General features: G+C 48.6%; 1 protein-coding gene across 3 annotated transcripts in view; it reads left to right on the top strand.

Moving 5' to 3' along the window:
• LOC147748189 (deoxyhypusine synthase-like) overlaps nucleotides 1-27,830 on the top strand; it is a 237,855-nt gene that overhangs the window by 92,421 nt on the left and 117,604 nt on the right. For all 3 annotated transcript variants that reach the window (XM_086959106.1, XM_086959105.1, XM_086959107.1), the window contains exon 3: nucleotides 7,393-7,557. In XM_086959106.1, coding sequence (XP_086815232.1) covers nucleotides 7,393-7,557 — 165 coding nt within the window. The remainder of the gene's footprint in view (nucleotides 1-7,392; nucleotides 7,558-27,830) is intronic.

Genomic DNA, 27,830 nt, shown 5'->3' on the forward strand with positions numbered 1-27,830 from the left:
AGATTAGAACAAGATCGAAAGGTCTGTTTACAGAAAGAGAGCACTCGGGAGGATACTGTAAATAAAGTTTGGGCAAGGGAAGGGACGAACTTGAGCTGGACAGCCTAAAACAAAATAAAACCATTAAATGCAAAGCAAGAAAATGTGATTTGCAAACCAAAAAGCTAGTGGTAAGCAACAGGTGGAATGCATTCCCAGGGAATCTTTCCGAATGTCCCCAAGATGTCTTCAGCAAACCAGATAGCTTCGCTGCCTGGTAGGTGTTTTTTTTAATTTTATTATTATTTTTGTTTTTTTGGTAATTAGAATTTGCAACCAAGGAAATCATGAATATACGATATAGATTGGTAGCTGGGCAATCGTAGTGGGCATAGGACAAAAAGTATGGCAGCAGTTACTCTGAAAGAGAGCATTCGGTTAGAGTGCAACTTAATACATGAACATACATTAAGGGTTAGATCCAACTTCACCCCCCCTATCAATGTTTGGTCTAGACTTAAATTCATCAAGTCTCCTTCCCCGATCCTCCTAGTGGCAATAGCAATCCCTTCTCTTCCTCGCCCAGTTCTAAACTATAATATTTTATCCATGGTGCCCATGTCTTCTAAACCTCCGGGGGCAACCCCTCGCTGCCTGGTAGGTTTTGACCTAAAAATGAAGGTGCCCATTTATAGCATGTCCTAACATGAAAAATATTACACATTAAAAATAATGTAAAACAAGATACCACGTACAAAAAACAAGCAGTGGTGCAGTGTTCTAGTGTATGTAAAATGCAAAGGTTAAACAAGTGCGGTCAAAGCATTTAAAACAAGTGCCTACTGGCTGGCAACAATTTGTTTACTGGGATTATACAGGAATTTTCATATCCGGTCCAAATTGGACCCCTTGGGGAGGCTGAAAGACTGTACTATTTAGCTGATTGTTGACTTCTGACCCTGAGAGTGGCGTCGTCAGGAGTAGATCAGAAACACTCTGAGTGCCAATCCTTAACATAAAATAAATTCCTGGTAAGTGCGGAAAAAATGAAAAGAAATTATCAACAGAACTGAGAAGTAGAGTTAAAGAGGATATTGCTTCAATAAAGTTCTCATAAAGCTGCATTGCGGACCGACAGATTGTAGAAGGCATCAATCTGATTAATATATATATATATATATATATATATCGGCACAAAATTGTGGCTGAACCCTTGCCTCGGTTTCGGCGGGCTCACGGCAGGGGCAGCCACCCCCTTCAAATCAGCACGCTTTACCCGCGTCCTCCTTCTACCGGTTTCGGAAAGAACGACACAGGAGCCGTGGCCTCAATCAATGGTGCAGTTTATTGCTGATACACCGTCCAACGCGTTTCGGAGTAAGCCTACTCCTTCATCACGGGCCATATATATATATATATATATATATATATATATATATATATATATATATATATATATATATATATATATATATATATATTCCAGTGCTCTATCTCACGGAATCCAATCACCAGCAAGGACTCGGATAGACAAACGCGGAACCCATTTTTTCGTGCTTCATTGTTTATTCAGAATTGTTTCGCCACGCATCCGTATGCCGCCATGACGCGTTTCGGTCCGACCTGGACCTTGATCACATATATATATTATGTGTGTAATGAAACTAGGATCAAGAACTCAGTTTTTGACTCATTCAAAGTCTGTCAATTATTATTTTTGGACCTCTGTATCGACTGAGCAGCAGGTCTCCTGCTCTGAAGATCCAAGAAATATAAATACCACAGCAGTGAAGTCAGTAGAAGATGGTTCCAAAACTGCTAGCAGCTAAAGACATGTCTGAATGTAAACGTTTACTAATTAGAATTATTTGGAGAAAAAAAATATTTGAAAAAAATACCTATGGGATTCTACAGCTGACCAACTGTGGATTTAAAAAGAAACTGTTAAGAATGATTTTAGGCAGCCTATGATATAAGATGCGAGTCATGTCTCTTCCTGAATAGGAAACCCTTGTATCTTTCCATTGTGGGGGAGTTGAAGAGAGTGGTCAAGGGGAGCAGGGACCCAATCCTCCATGATATCACACATTGAAGAGTGAACATCCATAAGAAGTGTTGCCATGTCCTGGTAAGCTCAAATGGATAAATTCTGGTTGTATAGAGGTAAATTGTTTTCTAAAAGATTGCAGTGGGATTTTTGCTGCGTTCTCCAAGCAGTAGCAGTGTCGCGTTCCAAATTGGGCAGCGGCTCATAGTCTCTGAGAGGTCTGAGCTGGCCTACTTTATCCAGCTTGTCAACTGAACCAATTCAAGTGAATCGGGAACCGATTCAGACTAGAGGGCCACATTGATAACCTTTCATCTTGGAAAAAATAGTCCACATAAAGCTTGTGCATTACAGCTCTTCATTACATCTAGGTAAAATCTTAAGCACCAGGGAACCTGGAAAAATAAACCTGGTTATATGCGGATATCTCGTTGGAGGCCTACAATGCTATTGTGGTGCTACCAGCCCTACAGAGAATATTACAATAAGCTTCATTATTCTTTCATGCGTTTTCCAACCAACTAGTGGGCTGCAGGTGAGCTGGCCAGCCAGGATTGTACTTTCCACAGTCAACACCACCCCGTCTTGTCCTCCTGTTAAATTCAAAAGTTGGAATTGACCTATCCTGCTTAGGTGCACAGTTAAAAACTTCAGAAGAGACACCTCTGCGAAGTAGGCCAGCAGAGAATTACTGCAGTGATAAATAATTGGAGCGTGTGGGATTAGGGTTGGGGTTAGCTAATGATTTCAGCATTGTGAAAAGCTGATTAACCAGTAGTTGCACTTTTTGGAATTAAACGCCCTTATTGCCTGCATATTTGATGCTTCAGTACTCAGTTTGAAGAAGTTTTAATGTCTTTGACTTTATCAGTTGGCCTTCTTTAACTTTGATGTGGGATTTTTTCCAACATTGGTTTTAAATCTCGTCTAGGCAGGTGAGAACCATTTATTTCCCCTCTTATAAGCCACTGCTTTTTTAGGTCAAGGCATACCAGCCAGATCAGCTGTCTGGTTTGCCAAAGACATCTTAGGGACATTCGGAAAGCTAAACTAGGAATGCAATTCCGCCCGTTGCTAGCCAATGGCTTTGTAACTCACATTTCAGGCTTTCTATTTGCTGGCTTTATTTGCTATAGTTCGTCTCTCCCGTTGCTCAAAACTTGTTTACTGTATTCCTCCACAGACTTGCTTTCTTTAAACAGGTCTTTAAATCTTATTCGTAACCTGTCACATTTGCTGTGCCTGTCACATTTGCTCTGCTTTTAAAGACCGAGATCAAATGTCAAGCTCTTTCTTTTGGTGCTTATTTTTCTTTCTATGATTTCAAAGTGAGCAAATAAATGTGCTAATCCTGCTGAGTACCCATGTAAGGGTAGAGGGTATGGTATATTTTTTTTTAGCACACAACAAAATAAAACGAACTGTGCTGATGTTTCAGAATATATCAGCATTAGTACAAATAGAGCACATCTTTTGTAATTCTGAAATGTGGTGGAAACATATTTGAATATGATCAAAACGCATTAATATACTAGGTAATGACATTTGCACATATTATCGTTTATGTGCAGTAAAACTGTATTTCAGCGCAAATGTAAAGGTCTTTTTAATTGAAAATGTTTTCTGTAATTGGCGTTACTTAACCATGCATACTCCACATTACGCCACTCCGCTCTATGCCAGTCTACGCCCCTCCACTCCAATCTACCCCACTCCAATCTAATCTATCCCACTCCACACCAGTGTACCCCAGTTTACCGCATCCCCACTCCGATCTTCCTCGATCTACTGTACTCCAATCTATCCACTCATTTTACCCCACTCCACCCCAATTTACCCACTGCCCTCTACCCCACCTCAATCTACTACACAACTCTCCAGTCTACCAAACTTCAATCTGCTGACTTCACTCTACCCCAATCCACTCCACTACGATGCATTCTACCTCACTCCACTCAGTCTAACCCAATCCACCCAACACTGTTCTAATCTACCCCTCTGTACCTCAATCTACTGCACTCCTGTCAAATGTACCCCATTATGCTCCTATCTATCCCACTCCACTTCAATGTACCCCATTCCACCCCACTTCAATGTACCCCAGTTCAACCCACTCCACTCCAGTCTACCCAACTCAGCTCCAATCTACCCCACTCCATTTCAATTTCCCCACTCCACACCAAATTCAACTGCAATCTATCCAACTCCTCTCCACTCTAATCAACTCCATCTACCCTACTCCACTCCAATCAATTTAGCCCACTCCACTCTACCCCACACTCCACTCTACCAAAATCGACCTACCCCACTTCACTTTAATCTACCCCACTCCAATCTACCACACTCCACTCAAACGTACCCCACTCTTATCTAATCCACTTCACCCCAATCTACCCGACTCCAGTCTACCTCTACCCCAATCTACTCCACTCCAATCTACCCCACTCCACTCCACCCCACTACAATCTATCTCACCCCACTCAAATCCACCCTACTCCAGTCTACCCAGTCCATACTACCACACTCCAGCCATTCCTCTTCAATCTGCCCCCCTCCATTTCCATCTATCCTACTCTAAGCCATCCAATATACCCACTCCACTCCACCCTAATCTACCCCACTCCACTCAATCTCCTTCCTCTCCAATCTGGACTCCACTGCAATCCATCCAATTCCACTCCACCCCACTCCACTCCACCCCATTTCACTTCTTACTACGACATGCTACTCAAATCTACCAGATTCCAATCTAACCCTCTCCACCCTAATCCACCTCACTCTGATCTACCCAACCCCACTCCACCATAAATTACCCTACTCAAATCTAGCCCAACCAATCCACCCCACTCCAATCTACCCATTCCATCTATGCCAATCTCTACTGTACTCCAATATACTCCACTCCAATCTACCCCACCATAACCCAATCTACTCCACTTCAATCTAGCCCATTCTAACCCACTCAATCCACTACAATCTATCTCACCCCACTCCAATCAACCCAGTCCAAAATATCCCACTCCAATCCCCCCCCACTCTAATCTACCCTACTCTAAGCCACCCAATCTACTCAACTCCAATCTTCCCAATCCAATCTACCCCACTCCACTCTACCCAGTCTCCCCACCCCACTCCATATTACCACATGCGACTCAAATCTACCCATCTCCACCCCACTCTGATCTACCCCTCTCCACCACAAATGACCCTATTCCAAACTACCCATTCAGTCCAGCCCAGCCCAGCGCAATCAAACCATTCCAATCTACTGCACTCCAATCTACCCCACACCACTCTATCCTACTCCACCTCACATTACCCCATCTACCACACTCCTATCTATCTCGCTCCAATCTGCCTCACTCCACTCAAATCTACCCCATTCCAGTCTACCCCACCATAATCCATCCAGTCTATCTCACTTCAAGATACCCTACTACACCCTAATCTACCCCACTCCACTTTGAACTACTCCTCTTTCCTCCGGTTTACCTCACTCCAGTCTTCCTCAATCCACTGTTCCCCAATCTACCCCAATATATCCTACCCTAATCTACCCCTCTCCACCCCAATCTGCCCTACTCCAACCCAGTCTATCCCAATCTACCCCAATTCGGTCTACCCCACTCCAATCTTCACCAATTTACTCCACTCCTCCCTAATCAACCACACTATACCCCATTCCAATCTACCTCACCCCATCCCAGTCTCCTCCACAGTACTTCAATCTACCCCACTCAACTCCAATCTACCCCACTTCAAACTACCCCAATCCATTCTACTATAATCCACCCGATCTACCTCACTCCAGCCTAACCCACTCCAATCTACCCCACTTCAAACTACCCCAATCCATTCTACTATAATCCACCCGATCTAACTCACTCCAGCCTAACCCACTCCAATCTACCCGACTTCACTCCAGTCTACCCCAGTCTACCCCACTCCATTCTTCCCCAATCTACTTCACTCCAATGTACACTTATATATCCCACTTCTCGCTCTACCCTACTCCTATGTACCCAATTCCATCTACCCCAATATACTCCAGTTTCCCCTACTCCATCTCTTTCTACCCAAATTCAGTCTACCATACTCCAATCTACCATGCTAAAATACTTAACTCCCCTACTCCAGTCTACCCTACTCCAACCCCTTCCATTCTACTCCACTCTACCCCCACTCCATGTCAATCTACCCTACTGCACTGCACCCTAATCTACTCATTCCACTCTACCCAAATCCACACCACCCTACTAGCTTTTAGCCATGCTGAACAGCATCCACACTCGTTTGCAACAGGGCGAAAACACATTGCCAAAGCCAATAGCTCTCACATAGGCAAGACCAATTGGCCTTGCCAATGCTTGTCTAACTTTATTATGTACGGGCCTGAAACGAAGCCATATTTTCTACGCCATTTTCAAAATTTAAAAAAATCTATTTCACTTAAATTACATACATCTTACTATCCCCTTTTTAACTTTTAGCAAAAAGTGTTGCTGATAACCGTGTATGACAACAGTGTAGAACATACACTTGTAGATGGGTAACAAAGGAGAAGTTTTTCACTCTGTGCTTTGAATGATATTGTTAACGCTAGATTTGTTTGCTTTCACTGTGATGTGACTTAGAGCCTCCTCTGTTGACAAGATAACAATCAATAATTCTAAGTAAGTGTATTGTTATGTATTGCATAGCCACTGCTCCCTTTCAGGGCCCAAACTGTTTGCCTTAAGTGCTCAGTGCCCATGAGCTGCCCTCATGTCCCTTTTATAGCGGGGTAGCTTTTTGGTGATTATTCTCGCCATTCGGTGGATGAGAAATGCAGTCTGTGCTGCATTCTTGTTGATGATGCTTAAGGATCTTCTGTTCCAGGTGTGGGTGTATGTTGAGGGCTGTGGCTTAAGCAGCAGTCAGATTGGTGTTTTCTCCCCTCTACATTATGACAGACTTGCTGAAAACCATTTAGCATACAGTACCCAAAGAAACTCTTTGTGCTCTTTTTGACACAGGGTCTGTCATAGTTTAGAAGAGTGAGACTTTTAGTTCACTTGTGTTAACTCAAGAGGAGTGGGGTAGAATAGTGGTACTTTTTATTATTCGATCCCATGGTAGTTGTACAAAGACTATGGTGTACTTAGGGCAACGTATGGCTTGCCTCCTAACCGATACGAGAAGCTTTAATCATTGGGATGCGTAGTGGTCTTGGTGCTCTGTGTAATGGGTTTCTCCTTAGGGAGCTTGCTTTCAAATCATTCTGTGGTGTTCCTTTATGGGTTGGGCCGAGTTCTTCTTATATGAGATGTAATGCATCTAGGATGCATATATATGGGCAGCACTGACAGCCTGTCCTCTGTTTATAGATTGAAAAGAAACTGGAGCCACTCAGCAAAGAAAATGAGAATGACATCAACCTCAACTGCTACAATCGAGAGATCAGCGGCTGCACCATCTTCCTTGGCTACACTTCCAATATGATCAGCTCTGGCATCCGGGAGTCCATTCGCTATCTTGTGCAGCACAACATGGTGAGTGAGGACAATCAATTAATCAGTAGATTTGTAGAGCGCTACTTGTCAACCATGAGGGTATCCAGACGCTGGCAGGGTTCAGGTGATTAGCCCAATAGCCAGGTCGTCAGATACTTTCAGAACTCTGGAGGGGATGGGGCGGCCAGTAGATGAAAGGGTAGCTCGTTCCGTGTCTTCGCTGCTAGGTAGGAGAAGGAGTGACCTCCACAACCAGGAACTTGAACTGTCATCTTTTCTGTATAGGGATCCTGTGGATGATAGAGGCTAGTGTACATCCGCTGTGGATTAATATACAAGGTGGTCCCTGCTAGAGCTCACACTTTTTCCATCTAGTCTAAAGACCAGGTGCAAGAAGCATCTGTATGTGGGCGGTGACCAACTAGAAATAGTGACCGAGTTTGATTATCTGGGTATCAAACTCACACAGAATATGAGCTGGGTCCCACAAGTGGCTAAAGCGCAGTTAACCATGATTTGTCAAACGTCAAGCATATCGAAAATTTACAGGAAAACTATATCCAGAACAAGCATTGGAAATGCAATAGGGCTCGCATTAGGAAAGTTTGAGCTATTGGTGTTATAAATGAATTATTTTTATTTATGTGTTTTTTTTAAAATAGCTGAATTAATAGCTTTATCATTTACAATGCCAATAGTTATAACTTTCGCAAATGTGACACCTATAGCATTTGCAATGCAACATGTTTTGTATTTACGTGACTTAGATGTATTGATATTACAAAGAACAATGGCTTTTAATTTTTTAAAATAAATAATACTTAATTATGTATTTAATTTGTAATGGCAATAGCTTAAACTTTTGTAAATAACATTTGTGAAGATTATGTTCAGTGTTTTTTATTGTGACAAATCCAAGAACAGAAGTGAAATATTAACATCTTTTTGTGATTTGTAATAAAGCGTGAAAGCTTGAAAAATTGAAAGAACATATTTGAACCAGTGATGCTGTGGTTGCGCTGAGTGGTGTGTGCATCGGTGTAGCTGTTTGGTGGGTGCATTGGTGGAGCTTAGTTGGAGCATCGGTGGAGCTGTGTGGTGGGTGCCACGGCGGAGCTGTGTGGTGGGTGCCACGGGGGAGCTGTGTGGTGGGTGCCACGTCGGAGCTGTGTGGTGGGTGCCACGTCGGAGCTGTGTGGTGGGTGCCACGTCTGAGCTGTGTGGTGGGTGCATTGGTGGAGCTGTGTGGTGGGTGCATTGGTGAAGCTTAGTTGGAGCATCGGCGGAGCTGTGTGGTGGGTGCCTCGGCGGAGCTGTGTGGTGGGTGCCTCGGCGGAGCTGTGTGGTGGGTGCCTCGGCGGAGCTGTGTGGTGGGTGCCTCGGCGGAGCTGTGTGGTGGGTGCCTCGGCGGAGCAGTGTGGTGGGTGCAGCGGCGGAGCTGTGTGGTGGGTGCAGCGGCGGAGCTGTGTCGGTGGAGCTGTGTGGTGGCTGCATCGCTGGAGCTGTGTAGGTGGAGCTGTGTGGTGGGTGTATCGGTGGAGCTGTGTCGGTGGAGCTGTGTGGTGGGTGCATCGGTGGAGCTGTGGTGGGTGCATCAGTGGAGCTGTGTGGTGGGTGTATCGGTGGAGCTGTGTGGTGGGTGTATCGGTGGAGCTGTGTGGTGGGTGCATCGGTGGAGCAGTGTGGTGGGGCATCTGTGGAGCTGTGTGGTTGGGGCATGTGTGGTGGGGGCATGTGTGGTGGGTGCATCGGTGGAGGTGTGTGGTGGGTGCATCGTTGGAGGTGTGTTGTGGGTGCATCGGTGGAGGTGTGTTGTGGGTGCATCGGTGGAGGTGTGTGGTGGGTGCATCGGTGGAGCTGTGTGGTGGGTGCATCGGTGGAGCTGTGTGGTGGGTGCATCGGTGGAGTTGTGTGGTGGGTGCAGCTGTGGAGCTGTGTGGTGGGTGCAGCTGTGGAGCTGTGTGGTGGTTGCATCGGTGGAGCTGTGTGGTGGTTGCATCGGTGGAGCTGTGTGGTGGTTGCATCGGTGGAGCTGTGTGGTGGTTGCATCGGTGGAGCTGTGGTGGTTGCATCGGTGGAGCTGTGTGATGGTTGCATCGGTGGAGCTGTGTGGTGGTTGCTTCGGTGGAGCTGTGTGGTGGTTGCATCGGTGGAGCTGTGTGGTGGTTGCATCGGTGGAGCTGTGTGGTGGTTGCATCAGTGGAGCTGTGTAGGTGGAGCTGTGTGATGGGTGCATCGCTGCAGCTGTGTAGGTGGAGCTGTGTGGTGGTTGCATCGGTGGAGCTGTGTGGTGGGTGCATCGGTGGAGCTGTGTGGTGGGTGCATCGGTGGAGCTGTGTCGGTGGAGCTGTGTGATGGGTGCATCGCTGCAGCTGTGTAGGTGGAGCTGTGTGGTGGGTGCATCGGTGGAGCTATGTGGTGGCTGCATCGCTGGAGCTGTGTAGGTGGGTGCATCGCTGCAGCTGTGTCGGTGGAGCTGTGTGGTGGGTGCATCGGTGTAGCTGTGTCCGTGGAGCTGTGTGGTGGGTGCATCGGTGGAGCTGTGTCGGTGGAGCTGTGTGGTGGGTGCATCGGTGGAGCTGTGTCGGTGGAGCTGTGTGGTGGGTGCATCGGTGGAGCTGTGTCGGTGGAGCTGTGTGGTGGATGCATCGGTGGAGCTGTGTGGTGGATGCATCGGTGGAGCTGTGTGGTGGATGCATCGGTGGAGCTGTGTGGTGGATGCATCGGTGGAGCTGTGTGGTGGATGCATCGGTGGAGCTGTGTGGTGGATGCATCGGTGGAGCTGTGTGGTGGATGCATCGGTGGAGCTGTGTGGTGGGTGCATCGGTGGAGCTGTGTGGTGGGTGCATCGGTGGAGCTGTGTGGTGGGTGCATCGGTGGAGCTGTGTGGTGGGTGCATCGGTGGAGCTGTGTGGTGGGTGCATCGGTGGAGCTGTGTCGGTGGAGCTGTGTGGTGGGTGCATCGGTGTAGCTGTGTCCGTGGAGCTGTGTGGTGGGTGCATCGGTGGAGCTGTGTCGGTGGAGCTGTGTGGTGGGTGCATCGGTGGAGCTGTGTCGGTGGAGCTGTGTGGTGGGTGCATCGGTGGAGCTGTGTCGGTGGAGCTGTGTGGTGGGTGCATCAGTGGAGCTGTGTGGTGAGTGCATCGGTGGAGCTGTGTAGGTGGAGCTGTGTGGTGGGTGCGTCGGTGGAGCTGTGTCGGTGGAGCTGTGTGGTGGGTGCATCGGTGGAGCTGTGTGGTGGATGCATCGGTGAAGCTGTGTGGTGGATGCATCGGTGGAGCTGTGTGGTGGGTGCATCGGTGGAGCTGTGTGGTGGGTGCATCGGTGGAGCTGTGTGGTGGCTGCATCGGTGGAGCTGTGTGGTGGGTGCATCGGTGGAGCTGTGTGGTGGGTGCATCGGTGGAGCTCTGTCAGTGGAGCTGTGTGGTGTCTACATCGCTGGAGCTGTGTGATGGGTGCATCGCTGCAGCTGTGTAGGTGGAGCTGTGTGGTGGGTGCATCGGTGTAGCTGTGTGGTGGGTGCATCGGTGGAGCTGTGTGGTGGGTGCATCGGTGGAGCTGTGTGGTGGGTGCATCGGTGAAGCTGTGTCGGTGGAGCTGTGTGGTGGGTGCATCGGTGGAGCTGTGTCGGTGGAGCTGTGTGGTGGGTGCATCGGTGGAGTTGGGTGGTGGGTGCATCGGTGGAGTTGGGTGGTGGGTGCATCGGTGGAGCTTTGTCGGTGGAGCTGTGTGGTGGGTGCATCAGTGGAGCTGTGTGGTGGGTGCATCGGTGGAGCTGTGTCGGTGGAGCTGTGTGGTGGGTGCATCGGTGGAGTTGGGTGGTGGGTGCATCGGTGGAGTTGGGTGGTGGGTGCATCGGTGGAGCTGTGTGGTGGATGCATCGGTGGAGCTGTGTGGTGGATGCATCGGTGGAGCTGTGTGGTGGGTGCATCGGTGGAGCTGTGTAGGTGGAGCTGTGTGGTGGGTGCGTCGGTGGAGCTGTGTCGGTGGAGCTGTGTGGTGGGTGCATCGGTGGAGTTGGGTGGTGGGTGCATCGGTGGAGCTGTGTGGTGGATGCATCGGTGGAGCTGTGTGGTGGATGCATCGGTGGAGCTGTGTGGTGGGTGCATCGGTGGAGCTGTGTGGTGGGTGCATCGGTGGAGCTGTGTGGTGGATGCATCGGTGGAGCTGTGTGGTGGATGCATCGGTGGAGCTGTGTGGTGGATGCATCGGTGGAGCTGTGTGGTGGATGCATCGGTGGAGCTGTGTGGTGGATGCATCGGTGGAGCTGTGTGGTGGATGCATCGGTGGAGCTGTGTGGTGGGTGCATCGGTGGAGCTGTGTGGTGGGTGCATCGGTGGAGCTGTGTGGTGGGTGCATCGGTGGAGCTGTGTGGTGGGTGCATCGGTGGAGCTGTGTGGTGGGTGCATCGGTGGAGCTGTGTGGTGGGTGCATCGGTGGAGCTGTGTGGTGGGTGCATCGGTGGAGCTGTGTGGTGGGTGCATCGGTGAAGCTTAGTGGATTCATCGGTGGAGCTGTGTGGTGGGTGCATTGGTGGAGCTTAGTTGGAGCATCGATGGAGCTGGGTGGTGGGTGCATCTGTGGAGCTGGGTGGTGGGTGCATCTGTGGAGCTGGGTGGTGGGTGCATCTGTGGAGGTGGGTGCATCGGTGGAGCTGTGTGGTGGGTTCATCGGTGGACCTGTGTGGTGGGTGCATCGGTGGACCTGTGTGGTGGGTGCATCGGCGGAGCTGTGTGGTGGGTGCCTCGGCGGAGCTGTGTGGTGGGTGCCTCGGCGGAGCTGTGTGGTGGGTGCCTCGGCGGAGCTGTGTGGTGGTTGCCTCGGCGGAGCTGTGTGGTGGGTGCATCGGCGGAGCTGTGTGGTGGGTGCAACGGTGGAGCTGTATGGTGGGTGCAACGGTGGAGCTGTATGGTGGGTGCATCGGTGGAGCTGTGTCGGTGGAGCTGTGTGGTGGCTGCATCGCTGGAGCTGTGTGATGGGTGCATCGCTGCAGCTGTGTAGGTGGAGCTGTGTGGTGGGTGCATCGGTGGAGCTGTGTGGTGGGTGCATCGGTGAAGCTGTGTGGTGGGTGCATCGGTGGAGCTGTGTCGGTGGAGCTGTGTGGTGGGTGCATCGGTGGAGCTGTGTCGGTGGAGCTGTGTGGTGGGTGCATCGGTGGAGCTGTGTCGGTGGAGCTGTGTGGTGGGTGCATCAGTGGAGCTGTGTGGTGGGTGCATCGGTGGAGCTGTGTCGGTGGAGCTGTGTGGTGGGTGCATCGGTGGAGTTGGGTGGTGGGTGCATCGGTGGAGCTTTGTCGGTGGAGCTGTGTGGTGGGTGCATCAGTGGAGCTGTGTGGTGGGTGCATCGGTGGAGCTGTGTCGGTGGAGCTGTGTCGGTGGAGCTGTGTGGTGGGTGCGTCGGTGGAGCTGTGTCGGTGGAGCTGTGTGGTGGGTGCATCGGTGGAATTGGGTGGTGGGTGCATCGGTGGAGCTGTGTGGTGGATGCATCGGTGGAGCTGTGTGGTGGATGCATCGGTGGAGCTGTGTGGTGGATGCATCGGTGGAGCTGTGTGGTGGGTGCATCGGTGGAGCTGTGTAGGTGGAGCTGTGTGGTGGGTGCATCGGTGAGGCTGTGTCGGTGGAGCTGTGTGGTGGGTGCATCGGTGGAGCTGTGTGGTGGGTGCATCGGTGGAGCTGTGTGGTGGATGCATCGGTGGAGCTGTGTGGTGGGTGCATCGGTGGAGCTGTGTGGTGGGTGCATCGGTGGAGCTGTGTGGTGGGTGCATCGGTGGAGCTGTGTGGTGGGTGCATCGGTGGAGCTGTGTGGTGGGTGCATCGGTGGAGCTGTGTGGTGGGTGCATCGGTGGAGCTGTGTGGTGGGTGCATCGGTGGAGCTGTGTGGTGGGTGCATCGGTGGAGCTGTGTGGTGGATGCATCGGTGGAGCTGTGTGGTGGATGCATCGGTGGAGCTGTGTGGTGGATGCATCGGTGGAGCTGTGTGGTGGATGCATCGGTGGAGCTGTGTGGTGGATGCATCGGTGGAGCTGTGTGGTGGATGCATCGGTGGAGCTGTGTGGTGGATGCATCGGTGGAGCTGTGTGGTGGGTGCATCGGTGGAGCTGTGTGGTGGGTGCATCGGTGGAGCTGTGTGGTGGGTGCATCGGTGAAGCTTAGTGGATTCATCGGTGGAGCTGTGTGGTGGGTGCATTGGTGGAGCTTAGTTGGAGCATCGATGGAGCTGCGTGGTGGGTGCATCTGTGGAGCTGGGTGCATCGGTGGAGCTGGGTGGTGGGTTCATCGGTGGAGCTGTGTGGTGGGTTCATCGGTGGACCTGTGTGGTGGGTGCATCGGCGGACCTGTGTGGTGGGTGCATCGGCGGAGCTGTGTGGTGGGTGCATCTGCGGAGCTGTGTGGTGGGTGCCTCGGCGGAGCTGTGTGGTGGGTGCCTCGGCGGAGCTGTGTGGTGGGTGCCTCGGCGGAGCTGTGTGGTGGTTGCCTCGGCGGAGCTGTATGGTGGGTGCAACGGCGGAGCTGTATGGTGGGTGCAACGGTGGAGCTGTATGGTGGGTGCAACGGTGGAGCTGTATGGTGGGTGCAACGGTGGAGCTGTATGGTGGGTGCAACGGTGGAGCTGTGTGGTGGCTGCATCGGTGGAGCTGTGTGGTGGCTGCATCGCTGGAGCTGTGTGATGGGTGCATCGCTGCAGCTGTGTAGGTGGAGCTGTGTGGTGGGTGCATCGGTGGAGCTGTGTGGTGAGTGCATCGGTGGAGCTGTGTCGGTGGAGCTGTGTCGGTGGAGCTGTGTGGTGGGTGCATCGGTGGAGCTGTGTCGGTGGAGCTGTGTGGTGGGTGCATCGGTGGAGCTGTATAGGTGGAGCTGTGTGGTGGGTGCATCGGTGGAGCTGTGTGGTGGGTGCATCGGTGGAGCTGTGTGCATCGGTGGAGCTGTGTGGTGGGTGCATCGGTGGAGCTGTGTGGTGGGTGCATCGGTGGAGCTGTGTGGTGGGTGCATCGGTGGAGCTGTGTGGTGGGTGCATCGGTGGAGCTATGTGGTGGGGGCATCGGTGGAGCTGTGTGGTTGGGGCATGTGTAGTGGGGGCATGTGTGGTGGGTGCATCGGTGGAGGTGTGTGGTGGGTGCATCGGTGGAGCTATGTGGTGGCTGCATCGCTGGAGCTGTGTAGGTGGGTGCATCGCTGCAGCTGTGTAGGTGGAGCTGTGTGGTGGGTGCATCGGTGGAGCTGTGTGGTGGGTGCATCGGTGGAGCTGTGTCGGTGGAGCTGTGTGGTGGGTGCATCGGTGGAGCTTTGTCGGTGGAGCTGTGTGGTGGGTGCATCAGTGGAGCTGTGTGGTGGGTGCATCGGTGGAGCTGTATAGGTGGAGCTGTGTGGTGGGTGCATCGGTGGAGCTGTGTGGTGGGTGCATCGGTAGAGCTGTGTGCATCGGTGGAGCTGTGTGGTGGGTGCATCGGTAGAGCTGTGTGCATCGGTGGAGCTGTGTGGTGGGTGCATCGGTGGAGCTGTGTGGTGGGTGCATCGGTGGAGCTGTGTGGTGGGTGCATCGGTGGAGCTGTGTGGTGGGTGCATCGGTGGAGCTGTGTGGTGGGGGCATCTGTGGAGCTGTGTGGTTGGGGCATGTGTAGTGGGGGCATGTGTGGTGGGTGCATCGGTGGAGGTGTGTGGTGGGTGCATCGGTGGAGGTGTGTGGTGGGTGCATCGGTGGAGGTGTGTGGTGGGTGCATCGGTGGAGGTGTGTGGTGGGTGCATCGGTGGAGCTGTGTGGTGGGTGCATCGGTTGAGCTGTGAGGTGGGTGCATCGGTGGAGCTGTGTGGTGGGTGCCTCGGTGGAGCTGTGTGGTGGGTGCCTCGGTGGAGCTGTGTGGTGGGTGCCTCGGTGGAGCTGTGTGGTGGGTGCCTCGGTGGAGCTGTGTGGTGGGTGCCTCGGTGGAGCTGTGTGGTGGGTGCCTCGGTGGAGCTGTGTGGTGGGTGCCTCGGTGGAGCTGTGTGGTGGGTGCATCGGTGGAGCTGTGTAGGTGGAGTTGGGTGGTGGGTGCATTGGTGGAGCTGTGTCGGTGGAGCTGTGTGGTGGGTGCATCGGTGGAGTTGTGTCGGTGGAGCTGTGTGGTGGGTGCATCGGTGGAGTTGTGTCGGTGGAGCTGTGTGGTGGGTGCATCAGTGGAGCTGTGTGGTGGGTGCCTCGGTGGAGCTGTGTGGTGGGTGCCTTGGTGGAGCTGTGTAGGTGAAGCTGTGTGGTGGGAGCCTTAACGGAAATTACAACTCTCAAAACAAAAAAAATCTATCCTTTAACGATGCTGGATAAATTATGACAAGTGCTTGCTACTGTTCCAACAGATACATGCAGAAAAATATGTAGGACGTTATTCTGGAAGGAAAACTAAATCACAGAAAAGAAAAGAGTACGAACCGTAAATGAGAGAGGTTTGTTTGCTAAAATCTGCATTGGGAGAAGGTTTTGTTAAACCGGTCGGTGTTTAATTAATACCGAAGCTACACTATATTTTAAGGAAGGACGAATTTTAAAGGTCTGTTTAGAAAATGATAAGTAGCAGGGCAAAATAAATCGCAACAATGTGTGCAGAAAGGAAAGAAAATATATATGAATGTTGTCTGGGCACGGCAACAGCACATGGCAACATAACTGCGCCTTAGCTAGCTACTACACAGTGCACTCAGTACTTAAACCAAAACTCCGAAAAGCCCTCTTAAGAAGCATGGAATTTGTGGTCCTGGATACAGCATGCATTCCATGTTTCTTTTCAAGCAGAGCATAAACAGTTGTTGCAGCAAGAGTCGGGAAGATTAGGAGACGAAACTGAAAATACGGCCTGCAGGCAGTGAATAATTAGGAGGTGACAAATGACCTGGGACGGCTACCTTTGATGTGGTAATGCGAGGCTGGCAGGCAGATGGCTGGTGGCATTGTGCACGCGCTTTTTAGGGCTTGCGCTTGCGCAATGACCTAAAAAGCATGTGCACTCAAAGGAATCGCCAGTGGAATCGCCAGTGGTGGTTAAACACTGGATAAGCCCCTATAGAGCTTCCAGCAGTGCGCATGCGCACAGCAGGCGAGCCCTAAAAAAGACACCAGCACTAGAGATCTATAATGCTAAAACTCTAGGTGCGACCCTGTAAGGTGCAGAGCTCTGGGGCTGCTCTAACTGTAGTAATCTCTCCATCACTGAACAAAAATGTCTTACATCACTAGTGAATCTACCAGTGCCTACCCCATTGACTCCATTCTATTTAGATCATGGCCAGAAGAGAATTGCACATAATATTGCCCTGCGGATACTCCTGTTTTGGCACCGGTTATGGTCTACTGCAGCACTTGTTTCCTATAGGGTGGGTGTCCGTGCACTAATAACAACATCTTGTGTAAACAAGATTCCTTGGATGCTCACAGTCAATAACTTGCTACTCAAGCTAGGACTGGTTGCTCATTGGCGTGAACAGGAAACCTTTAGCCAGATTAACAAATCCTGTCTTAAAGCAGAATATTGGGTTTAGTTGAAAATGATTTGATAACGAATTGCAAGGGATCACCTTCGATTGCTTTTATGAATTTTAAATAGACAGCATCATTAGAGTCCACACTGGACAAAATTGAACCACCACTAGCAATGAATCTATACCTACGGGTTAGGTATGGTTGCCTACCTGTCAATTGTTTAAAAAAAGCTGGTGCAAAGCAGGAGCGAGTGTTGAAGAATACTACCCCTGTGGTCAGTGGGTACCTGAGTCACCTGAACATGTCTTATTTTTTTTGTCCCCTGTACCACCAATCTCAAATTAAATGGATTGCCCCCCTTTGTAGAAATTTGGCGTTAAGGAGGTACAAGGAAGCCTATAGAATACTGCAGTTAAACACTACACGTAAGATTGTATTTTGTACAGCCAAGTTTTTAATGGCTATGTGGATCAGGCGCATTAAGTACTCTCCTGTTAGCTTCTAGGGTGTAGCTCCCAGGGTGCACCACACTTTATGGCGCCCGCCAAGGTTCTATTGTAGGCCATTTGCTATTTTAAATTAATTTAGTTACTAATATATTTTATTCCCCTTTTAAGCCTGTTATGATGTCGTTTTTTAAATTTAAAAAATTGTGTAATTGTTAGCATTTAATTATGCTGCTATCATAATGATCCTTCCTTGCTCTCAAACACTAATGCTCTTTGACTGACCTGTACTGCGACTGTAGATAGACTGTGAATGTTTATTTATAATGGCATGTCCTATTTGTATTGTGTTTGTAATTGTCTTGTTTTACGATGTACTACAGTGATTGAAAGAAAGTTCTTGATGATGACTATGATGCTAGTGCTCACACTGCAGTGCTCGCCCTGTTCCGACTGGTCTGAGGCAAAAAGTGTCCGCCTTCCAGATCACATCTTAATCCTTGTAAAATAACCTCTTCTTTTAGTCACCTAAACTCGGGTTGAACTCGGGTGGCATTTGTTTTGACTACATAGTCTTTATCAATGTACACCTTTTTTCTCTTGGCAGTTATTGTCTTGTTTTTCAGGAGTTCACACGTCCAACTTTTAAACTGGATTCAAGCCTCCCTGGCGGTGTCCTGGAGTGATCACCCTTGTGTATCGCCGTGTGTACATGATGCAAGAGAAAAGTAAACATATTGAAACTAGTGCAGATGTGAGAAAAATTCAAGAGAGGGCAGAAAGGAAGCTGGACAGACAGCACTGCCTTGAACTTTTAGTGCCATGCTAAAGATTGTCATAACTTGCCCTTTTGATGACATTTGATTAATGAAAAGAAAAGATAGACGGGGGTGGGGGACCTCTAGCTATGCTAGTGGTATTGTGGCATACCATTTGCATGATGGTCTATCAAACTCTGTTCCACACTAGGATGTTGGTTGTGCTAGAATACTAGTAGATTTATTGTTTGGTACCACGACTAAGAAAAATAATTTAGCACCCTCATTTCCTTGGGCTGGGACCTTGCCCATACCCTGATTAAGATTTTGCAGAGTCCTTTATAGATAACTATTTTTACATCAACGCTGACTTGCTTGATGAAATTACCTATTTGATGAGCTTATAAGTTGTCTAATGAGTCCTCTGATGATTAAGCCCTCAACATCTATCACATCGCATGTAGTTTTACTACTATAACTCATTCTCCTTAGTGGCTCTGTTCACCCGTTAACACTTTTGTACTGCTGCACATGAACTTATTGTGCTAGAAACGTGCCAGTAACTTTGCTCTCTCTCTCTACTAAGAGACTATTCATAACTAAAGCAACAAATAGAGAAGTACCCTGCCCTGACCTAATAGTGGCTCACTAGGGCAGGTCTCCAGATGGGATTCAGGCAAAGGCGGAGGAGAGCGTGCACTACATCAGACAGTCCTTGGCGTGCAGCAGCACACGTGGGGTCAGGAGTGTGCAGTGTGACTCTTAGAGTATATCCATTCATATCCCTTCCCTATGTATATAGCGATAACTCTAATCACTAGTATATGCAGTACACCTTTGTACTCTACTATTCCTATGTGACTCTTACAGTATATCCATTCGTATCCCCTCCCTATGTATATAGAGATAACTCTAATCACTAGTATATGTTGTACTCTCTACCATTCCTATGTGACTCAGAGTAAATCCATTCTTATCCCGTCCCTATGTATATAGAGATAACTATAATCACCAGTCATTTCTTTGTGTGACTTTACATCTTGTACATTTGCACTTTTTTTCCTGTGTGTATCTTTTATGTAACGCATGTAATCCTAAGTCCTTATGTTTTGCAACTGGTTCTTATGTAAAGCGCTCTGACACCTTCGGGTAAAGTTTGCGCTATATAAAATCGCATTAAATAAAATAAAATAAAAAAGTTACTTCTCGTATGGGCACCTCCCTGGATGATGATGCTCTTGTATCCTTGCTCCACTTGTGACATCATGTAAGTCCCCACAGAACATAAATCCAGGGTGCCATTCTCTGGAACACTGTCTGCTTGCACTTGAAAAAGCATAAATGCCCTAAGTTTACATAATCATACCCCCAAAAAATGTTTGCCACACAGTCATTGTATTGTAAACATATAGTCAGGTCTATGTGCTTTGTCAGTGCTCATTTAATTTCCAGTCGAAGTGGGATACAAAGTATTGAGTTTCTTCCTGCGCTCGCCAGTAGGACAAAATAGAGCTGTGTGTGCCGCTTGCTGTCTGCCAGGGTTGAGTAAAGCCGTTAAGCTTCTTGTAATCCCAGGAACTGAAGTCTAGTAATGCTATAAAGGAGATAAGGTGGGTCAGCTGGGGCACACACTCTGCTGCGTGCTACTGCTCATCTGCTGCCAAGAAGGAGTCCTAGCACAACCCCGCGCGTTTTGTGATTCAGCATTTGCAGACAAATCCTTCAAATGTATCCCCCATTGAAACTCCACCCCCAGACTGGCCAAGAGAAATGACATTTGAAGATTCTGTTTAGATACTTGCCTTCAAATGTCTGCAGTTGATCACTAAAAAGACTGGCAAAACTGAAACTCGCAAAAGTTGTGAAATGAATAAAGCTGTCATGTCCCAAGCACTGTTGACCTAACCATGCACTTCTTCCATGGCCTACTCATCCGTATTCTAGCTGGTGACTTGATCACGCCATGCTAGAGTTGCTGGCCTTGCCTGACCAGATTAAGAGTGCCATGATTGCTGTCCTTGCTTGCTCCGTGGTTGCTGTCCTGGTCCAGTGCCCAGTAAGCCTGTAAGCCAAGCTACAAGTGTGGTCTCTAGCCAGAGCTAAGCTTTTACACAAAATGGGACGGAAGGCCTTATGATGCTCCATTTATGTTGAATTTGACACAGTCTCGATATGAACAGAGTTATTCTTATAAGAAAACAGAATGATTATGTGTGGGGTGGTGTGAGGCAACAAGGAATAACAGAATGATTATTTGTGTGCCAGTGAAAGGCTTTCTTAGCCTTCTGTCGACCTTTTACTAAATACACAAGGCTTCTGCCAAGACAGATGACCTTTATTTATCAAAGACCCTTTCAGACTGTCCTAACCGCATTTAACCAGGCTGAACCTTTTGACCTCACTCTATCAGTATGTTTCTTCCCATTGAATCATGCACAGTAGGGGCCTTGGTGGCCTACTTGTGCCATAAATTAGATCTTCCAGTGTAGAAGTAACCGAACTTGACTTAGAAATGGTATGGTGACGCAACTGGTACAGTTCTCTTTGGGTAAAGGTGCAGCAGTGACCCTTGTAATGTAAGGAGTAAGTTAATGGTAAGAATGCACAAACATTCAGAATTTCCAAGGGTCAGTGGAATCCAATATTGAACTCTACCAGCAGTAAACATTTGAGATGCCTCAGGTGACCAGGGTGCCTATAACCTAGGTTAGACACTGGACAAAGCCTTGTGTGGGCCTTTGAACGAGGTACTGGGAAGGGGAGGCCTGGCAAAGCCAGTCCTTTGGCTCTAACTGTTCACTTAGGACAATATTTCTGGATAAGAACTTAGAATTGCAAGGCAAAGATTATCCCTCACCAAGCACTATTCAGTGCAGAGAACCCCACTCTACTCGGCCTACGGTGGCACTTGGAGACGGACCTTGAGAAGGGCTGAGGTTAATTTGTAAAATAATAAGTGCCGGTGCTCTCGTCATGAGTTTGTTTTAGGCAGCTCTAACAGGAGAAATGGGCTGGTAGAAACTGACGCCATTAACCGCATCGCTGCGGCGGCTTTTGCTGCTGTGTGCGGCAAATTTGAAAAAGCCGCATTACATGACGAGCACAGCTCGTCATCCGCACACGACCACCGTGGCTGATGACGAGCTGAGCTAGTCATCAGAAGCGAAGAGGTTAAACCCGACAAGTGGGGAGAGGATGTGGTGTAATTGCCAAAGCTGCTGAGCTGGAGAACCAGGTTTTTTTATTGTTTGTTTTTTTGTTGATGCGTATCAGATGGCTCCCTCATGTTCAGGTTAATTTTCGATCAACACAACATGACTATACAGCATTAGGTAACTTTGATCACACCCTAAGAAAGTTTTAATTTGTAAACCGGTTTCCAATGTACTCGAATTCACAACAACAACACTCGTTTTAAATATCAGTCACCGTTTCATGTGTACTGTAATGTGTTTTTATATTTCATGCATTTCAATTTAAAGGCATCTGTTACCAAACCCGTTTCAGGTGTCCATGTCTCGGCGCACAGGCAAAATTTCTGTGTGATTTTGAATTTCTCCAAGGAAGCTGTTTTGGCAGCATAGGATATAGTTTTTAGTATAATCTCTTCCATTTCGGGGAACTAGGTTTAAGTCTCTGAGTCGACCACATTTTGTTATTCTCGACGAATCCCTTTATCTCCCTGTGCCTACTGAAAATGAATGTGTCCTTCCTTAACTGGTGCTCAAGCACCGGTGTGGATGATTAAGTGCCGGTGCTGAGCACCGGAAAGCACCGGCTCAAATTAAGCACTGGAATTTTGGATCTCAGCTGGTGATTACAGAGCAAGGGAGGAGAAGCAGTGATGCTGTGCCTTGTGCTTTTCCTTTTAGAACATTAGTTACAGTCAGAGCTTACAGCTGCCTTTCTGATGAGCAAGGGGTCGGCCAATGCTGATCCTTCTAAACATTCAGCCGATGCATCTGCAGTTCTTGGAGTTCTGGTTGGGACTGCCCCTTTCCCAACTGGGTGCAAATCCCAAATTCACTAGTGTGGTCAGGGTCTTTGTCTGATATCTAATTGTTATTCCTGCGCTGCCTTCACACACAGCCCTTTTTAGGTCTCGAGTGGGCGTGGCAGCGAAGCTGCCCCGCCTCTCCGAGAGATCTTGTAAATACAAGATTTCTAAAAGGGACTGTAAGCCCTGCCCCTCCTTTCCATTTGGTAGCGTCAGCGTTTATGATAAACGCTGGCTTCCCAATGGAAAGGAGTGTTTCTGGGTGCCGCCCTGTCCGTATTTCCGACAAGCCCCTTCGGACACGGTGGCCTGCTTTACGACTGTGGTAAAGAATCTTCTTATCTGCTTGTTTATTTAACAAGCAGATATCATTCTTCACCACAGCTGTGAAGCAGGCACCGAGCACAGAGGCGCACGGGGTCACAAGGAGGCCAGTGGGATCCAGGCAGACTTTGTGTTTTGCACGGGCAGCCTCTCCTCGCTTGAGCCCCCCACCTCCTTCGGAGCACACTATACAGAGCCCAAGCCAGGGCATGGACAGGCTCCTGCCTGGGAAAGGGCTGGCGTGCCAGGTGTCGGAGGGGCCCCGCCGAGGAGGGACTCTGTCCTTGCTGGACACCGAGGCCCTGAAATGGGGCTGGCTGGGTTTCCTAAATTGCTTCCTCCTACTAGATGCTAACTAGTTCTGCTCTGGAACGCATGAACCCCTGCCTCCCCTTGGGTTCCCTCAACCGTCTCTGGAAATCGTGACATGTTCATCATATACCGACCTTTGCTCGGGCAGATGATGAACCATCGGGACTGTTCTGGCAAATCCGCGATTCCGGGTCACCCATAAATGGTGGACACCAAAACCACCCGTGGGACAGAGCGAAGAACGTCAAGAGACTGCTGGGAACAGGAGACAGTGACACGAGAATGTCACCAGTAAAAAAAAAAAAAAAAAATTAAAAGTGTGCTATGTTAAGTCATTTAATGTCATTTGAGTTGTCAAGTGTTAGGAGAAAAGGAGTGACTGGCGAGGGGGGGGTCGGGTCAAGTTCACAAAGCTACCAGAGGTGGTGAAGCTCAAAGCTATTCCAGTTTGGAGTCAGAACTGAATGCCATTTCCACTACGCTTTCTGTGTATATCAAAGGTTTGTTGTGCGAGGAGTGTGTACGCGCTCCTAGAAAGGTCATAGAAGGTTGAGGTGCTGTTTTCAGTCGCCTTAAGACAAAAGCAGGCAGTTCATCCTCAGGCCACCTGGCCATTAATAAATACACCCATTAAGCCCTGTGTACATATCCATCAGTGCGCGTCCAAAGCTGCTGCCCCCCACATCCCCTGTACCCCTCCACCCCAGCCTGCTGCACAGCCTCTGCACCCCCTATTCAAGGAAGGCAGAGAGGACATGAAAAGGAGGCCTAGAGAGGATGGTCTGTGTGCCTTTCCCAAACCTGCACAGGGGGGGTACAACTCTGTGTGTACCCAGGGTCGGCGCTAGGCATGGGCAGCGTGGGCAGCTGCCCAGGGCCTCGCACCAGCATGGGGCCTCACACTGGTGATGTGTCCTGTCGGTTCCCTGGCGATCCATTTCAAAGAAAGGTGTCCCCTTTCTTTGAAATGGAGGGGCTCCCCTCCCTTTGCCTCTCAGGGATGGTATCTGGATACGTAAGGGAGGAGACCCATTCACAGACACTGTGGGAGACCCATTGTCTATCATTTTGGCGCCCTCATAGTTTTAACTTTTAGCCCACAAGCAATTCTCACACCTATCGGACTGAAGGTGTGAGAAATGCTTGGGGGCTCAAAGTTAAAACTGTGGGGGGCGACAAAATGATGGACAATGGGCCTCCCACAGTGTCTATGAATGGTCTCCTTGCAAGGGGCCACTTATCTACATAGAGGGGCTTCGCACATTTTCTTTTAGCTCGGGGCCTCGCAAATCCTAGAACCGGCCCTGTGTGTACCACCCGTGTTTTGATGCAGTGAAGGCACCACGGAAATAGCGTCCCCTTCTCCAGAGTCCTTGCAATATTTGTCTTTCAGCGTAACCAGTAAGATGAAAACATTCAGAGAGATTTTCGGGCTCCTTGTAGAAACCGCGCCCTTTCAGGTGAAGATTAATAAGGGTACAATAAATGATCCAGATCTGTCCGGAGGACGGGGGCATCATACCCGGTCTGGCATTTACACCCACGCTTTGCCGGCATCCGGAGGGAATTGGGACAGTTAAAGACAAGCCGGAGGAGGCAGGAGATGAAACGCATAAAAGGATCTGGGATTAGAACGGGGCATAGAGTGCAAGAAAGTGTAGGAAGGAGAATGAGAGGAAGAGGGAGAAGCGGTGTAGGAAGGAGAGTGGAAGAGGGGGAGGCAGAAAGGAGGACGAGGAAACGTGGAAGGGGATGAACGAGGCCTTAGAAGTGAGGAGAGGTATATACTGAAAGGTGAGAAAAAGAAGGTGGGCAGAGGAAGAGAGAGGTTAGGCGGTATGAAAACAAGCATTTGCAATGCAATAGGTCTCGCATTAGGAAAGTTTGAGCTATTGGTCTTGTAAATGACATTTTTTTTAATTTATGTGTTGGTTTTGAAAATAGCTAAATTAATAGCTTTGTCATTTACAATGCCAATAGTTATAACTTTTGCAAATGTGACACCTATAGCATTTGTAATGCAACATGTTTTGTATTTACGTGACTTAGATGTATTGATATTACAAATAAGAATGGCTTTTAATTTTTGTAAATAATTAATACTTAAATAAAGTGATTGTAATTTATAATGGCAATAGCTTAAACTTGCTGTGGGCCCAGAGTGATGCTGTGGAGGCCCAGAGTGATGCTGTGGAGGCCCAGAGTGATGCTGTGGAGGCCCAGAGTGATGCTGTGGTGTTCCAGAGTGTTGTTGTGGTGGTGCTGTGGTGGTGCTGAGCGTTGCTGTGGTGGTGCTGAGCGGTGCTGGTGCGTTGAGTGATTCTGTGCACCGAGTGGTGTTGTGGGATAGACGGCACCTAAAAAATAAGTGTCCTAATGTAATGAAACTGGTGCTCAGGTAAAGCGCTCTAATGCCTTCTGGTTTAGTTTGTGCTATACGAAATCACTAAAACAACACATAACAGTGGCTATAGGCACTCTGTAACATTTTTTATATCAATACACATACACAGGAAAAAGATAGAAAGAAAAGTACATCACTCCAAGCTTGGTACAGCCTCCATGCTGCCTTTCACTCAAATCAAGCACGGAGTCACACTTCTTATTACAGATTAGAACCGCCGACCATCTAAATAAAAAATGCAAGCAATTGAAGTGCTCTGACGGGGCAGCGGGAGAGTGGAAGCAGCCTCGACGTGGGATTGGTGTGGGAGGCAGGAGCAAGTCAGGTGAGGGAGGAGGGGGAACTGCTTGCGAAATGAAATTAAAAGCGGCTGGCCGGGAAATGCTCTCTGCATTGCGGGGGCGGGGGAAGATAGAAAGAAAAGTACATCACTCCAAGCTGTGCTGCAGGTTTTATGTGAGTTTGTGCTTGGACTAAAATGACTTGAATCTTTTGGATGTATATTGAGAAAAGTGCTCCATGCACTCCAGTCTACCACGAAAATAACTAAAGGCAAGACTCCATATGGTAGAGTGAGATTTAGAGGAATTTTGAACCTATTCAAGTCTAATGTGGTTCTGCTTGAGCTCATAAAAAGGCTTAGTGGTAGATAGTGTATTTCCTGGTCACATCAAGTTCACATTTAGACAAGTGTTTCAGAGGGTTGAAGTAAGGTGAGCAACCTGCCAGAAACAAATAGGGAAGAAAGGAACTGACTGGGGAAAAGCTGCGGCAGCAATTTAGGGCATTACATCAAGAGTGATAAAAGGATATCGTGCAACACTAAAATGACACCGATATTAGGAACTGTTCTAGAAATCCTGTGGTGAAGATGAATGCTGCAGAGAATGACACCCCATACCAGACTAGAACAAAGAATGATATCAATGCAAACAATATCATTTCATGTTACAGAAAGCTGTGGAAATGTTGGTCCCTACATAATTGACGATGTTTGCACAAAGTGTGAGTGGATCTTCTAAACTGTCAAAAGTAACTTAATCTTCTAATTCTGTATGAGTATTTGTTAGATTCCACGACAGAGAGGGGCTGTGAAGGACGGAGAGGTGACAGGCAGAGGCCACGCGTGGCGGATATCAAAGGAAGGGTGGGAGGGGAAAAAAAACTGATTAGCGAGCGAGAAAAGCCAGACACACCAGGGGGGCGGGGAAGCAGATTGCCTTTAAGCTTTAAGCAAGCCCCATTTACAAAAGCTCTCGCATTTGACGTCCGGAATATTCATGCAGTAGCCATGTTTTGACCTGTTCTTTTAGGAATTGCACTGCACACATACAGTTCACTGGGAGTGGTCTACTTGTACTCTATTTAACACTTACAATCTAGAAGCTCAGAGGAAGCCGAAAAAGGGCTACAAAAAATATTTCATTTTGCTATGTAAATGAGTCACCTCTATAGAGCTTTTGTAAGAAAGCATGTGTTGGAACATAAGCATCTGTGAAAATGTTGTCAATACGACAGTCGTGGAGTTTACTGTATGCAAGCTTACAAAGCCAACCTCGGTCATTGGAGAGGTAAAACACTTTGGAAAAGCATCAACCCGGTGGAAGCATTTGTCATAAAACTAGTACGCGAAGGGATATGTAAACGGCAGGGATAAAACTAATGAGGCTATGAAGTAAACAGTACGAGAAATGCAGCAAGTAATTTACACACTACGGCTACAAATTGCTGAATTGAGTGTAAATCTTACTAACTGCACATAGTGCAACTCAATGTATTATTGTGGAATTTCCGCACTGTGCTGCAGGTTTTAAGTGAGTTTGTGCTTGGACTAAAATGTCTTGAATCTTTTGGATATACATCGAGAAAAGTGCTCCATGCACTCCAGTCTACCATGAAAATAACTAAAGGCAAGACTCCATATCGTAGGGTGAGATTTAGAAGAATTTTGAACCCATTCAAGTCTAATGTGGTTCTGCTTGAGCTCATAAAAAGGCTTAATGGTAGATAGTGTATTTCCTGGTCACATCATATTCACATTTAGACAAGTGTTTCAGAGGGTTGAAGTAAGATGAGCAACCTGCCAGAAACAAATGGGAAAGAAAGGAACTGACGGGGAAAAAGCTGTGGCAGCAATTTAGGGCATTACATCAAGAGTGAAAAAAGGATATTGAGCAACACTAAAATGACACCGATATTAGGAACTGTTCTAGAAATCCTGTGGTGAAGATGAATGCTGCAGAGAATGACACCCCATACCAGACTAGAACAAAGAATGATATCATTGCAAACAATATCATTTCATGTTACCGAAAGCTGTGGAAATGTTGGTCCCTACATAATTGATGATGTCAGTAGGTGGGAGTCGAGCAGAAGGTATTGTCATAGAAGGGCCCCTAAAGACACGAACAATAAAAACAAGAACATCGCCGAAGGAAATAATGAAAAACGGCCGGGAAATGTGCATTCCTTTGTACTGTGAAGCAGATGGCGGGGGAGCGGATCCCTTTGAAGTGAAGCTCACGGCCTCGCGGCCGTGAAAGTGAAAGCAGGGATGTAATTAGGGGGAGGAGAAGTGAGGCCGAGCGTGCACTGCGCACGCTGGGGAAGCAACAGATGCCTCTGGG

This window comes from Lissotriton vulgaris, chromosome 1_1 (assembly GCF_964263255.1).
Source record: "Lissotriton vulgaris chromosome 1_1, aLisVul1.2, whole genome shotgun sequence".
NCBI lineage: Eukaryota > Metazoa > Chordata > Amphibia > Caudata > Salamandridae > Lissotriton > Lissotriton vulgaris.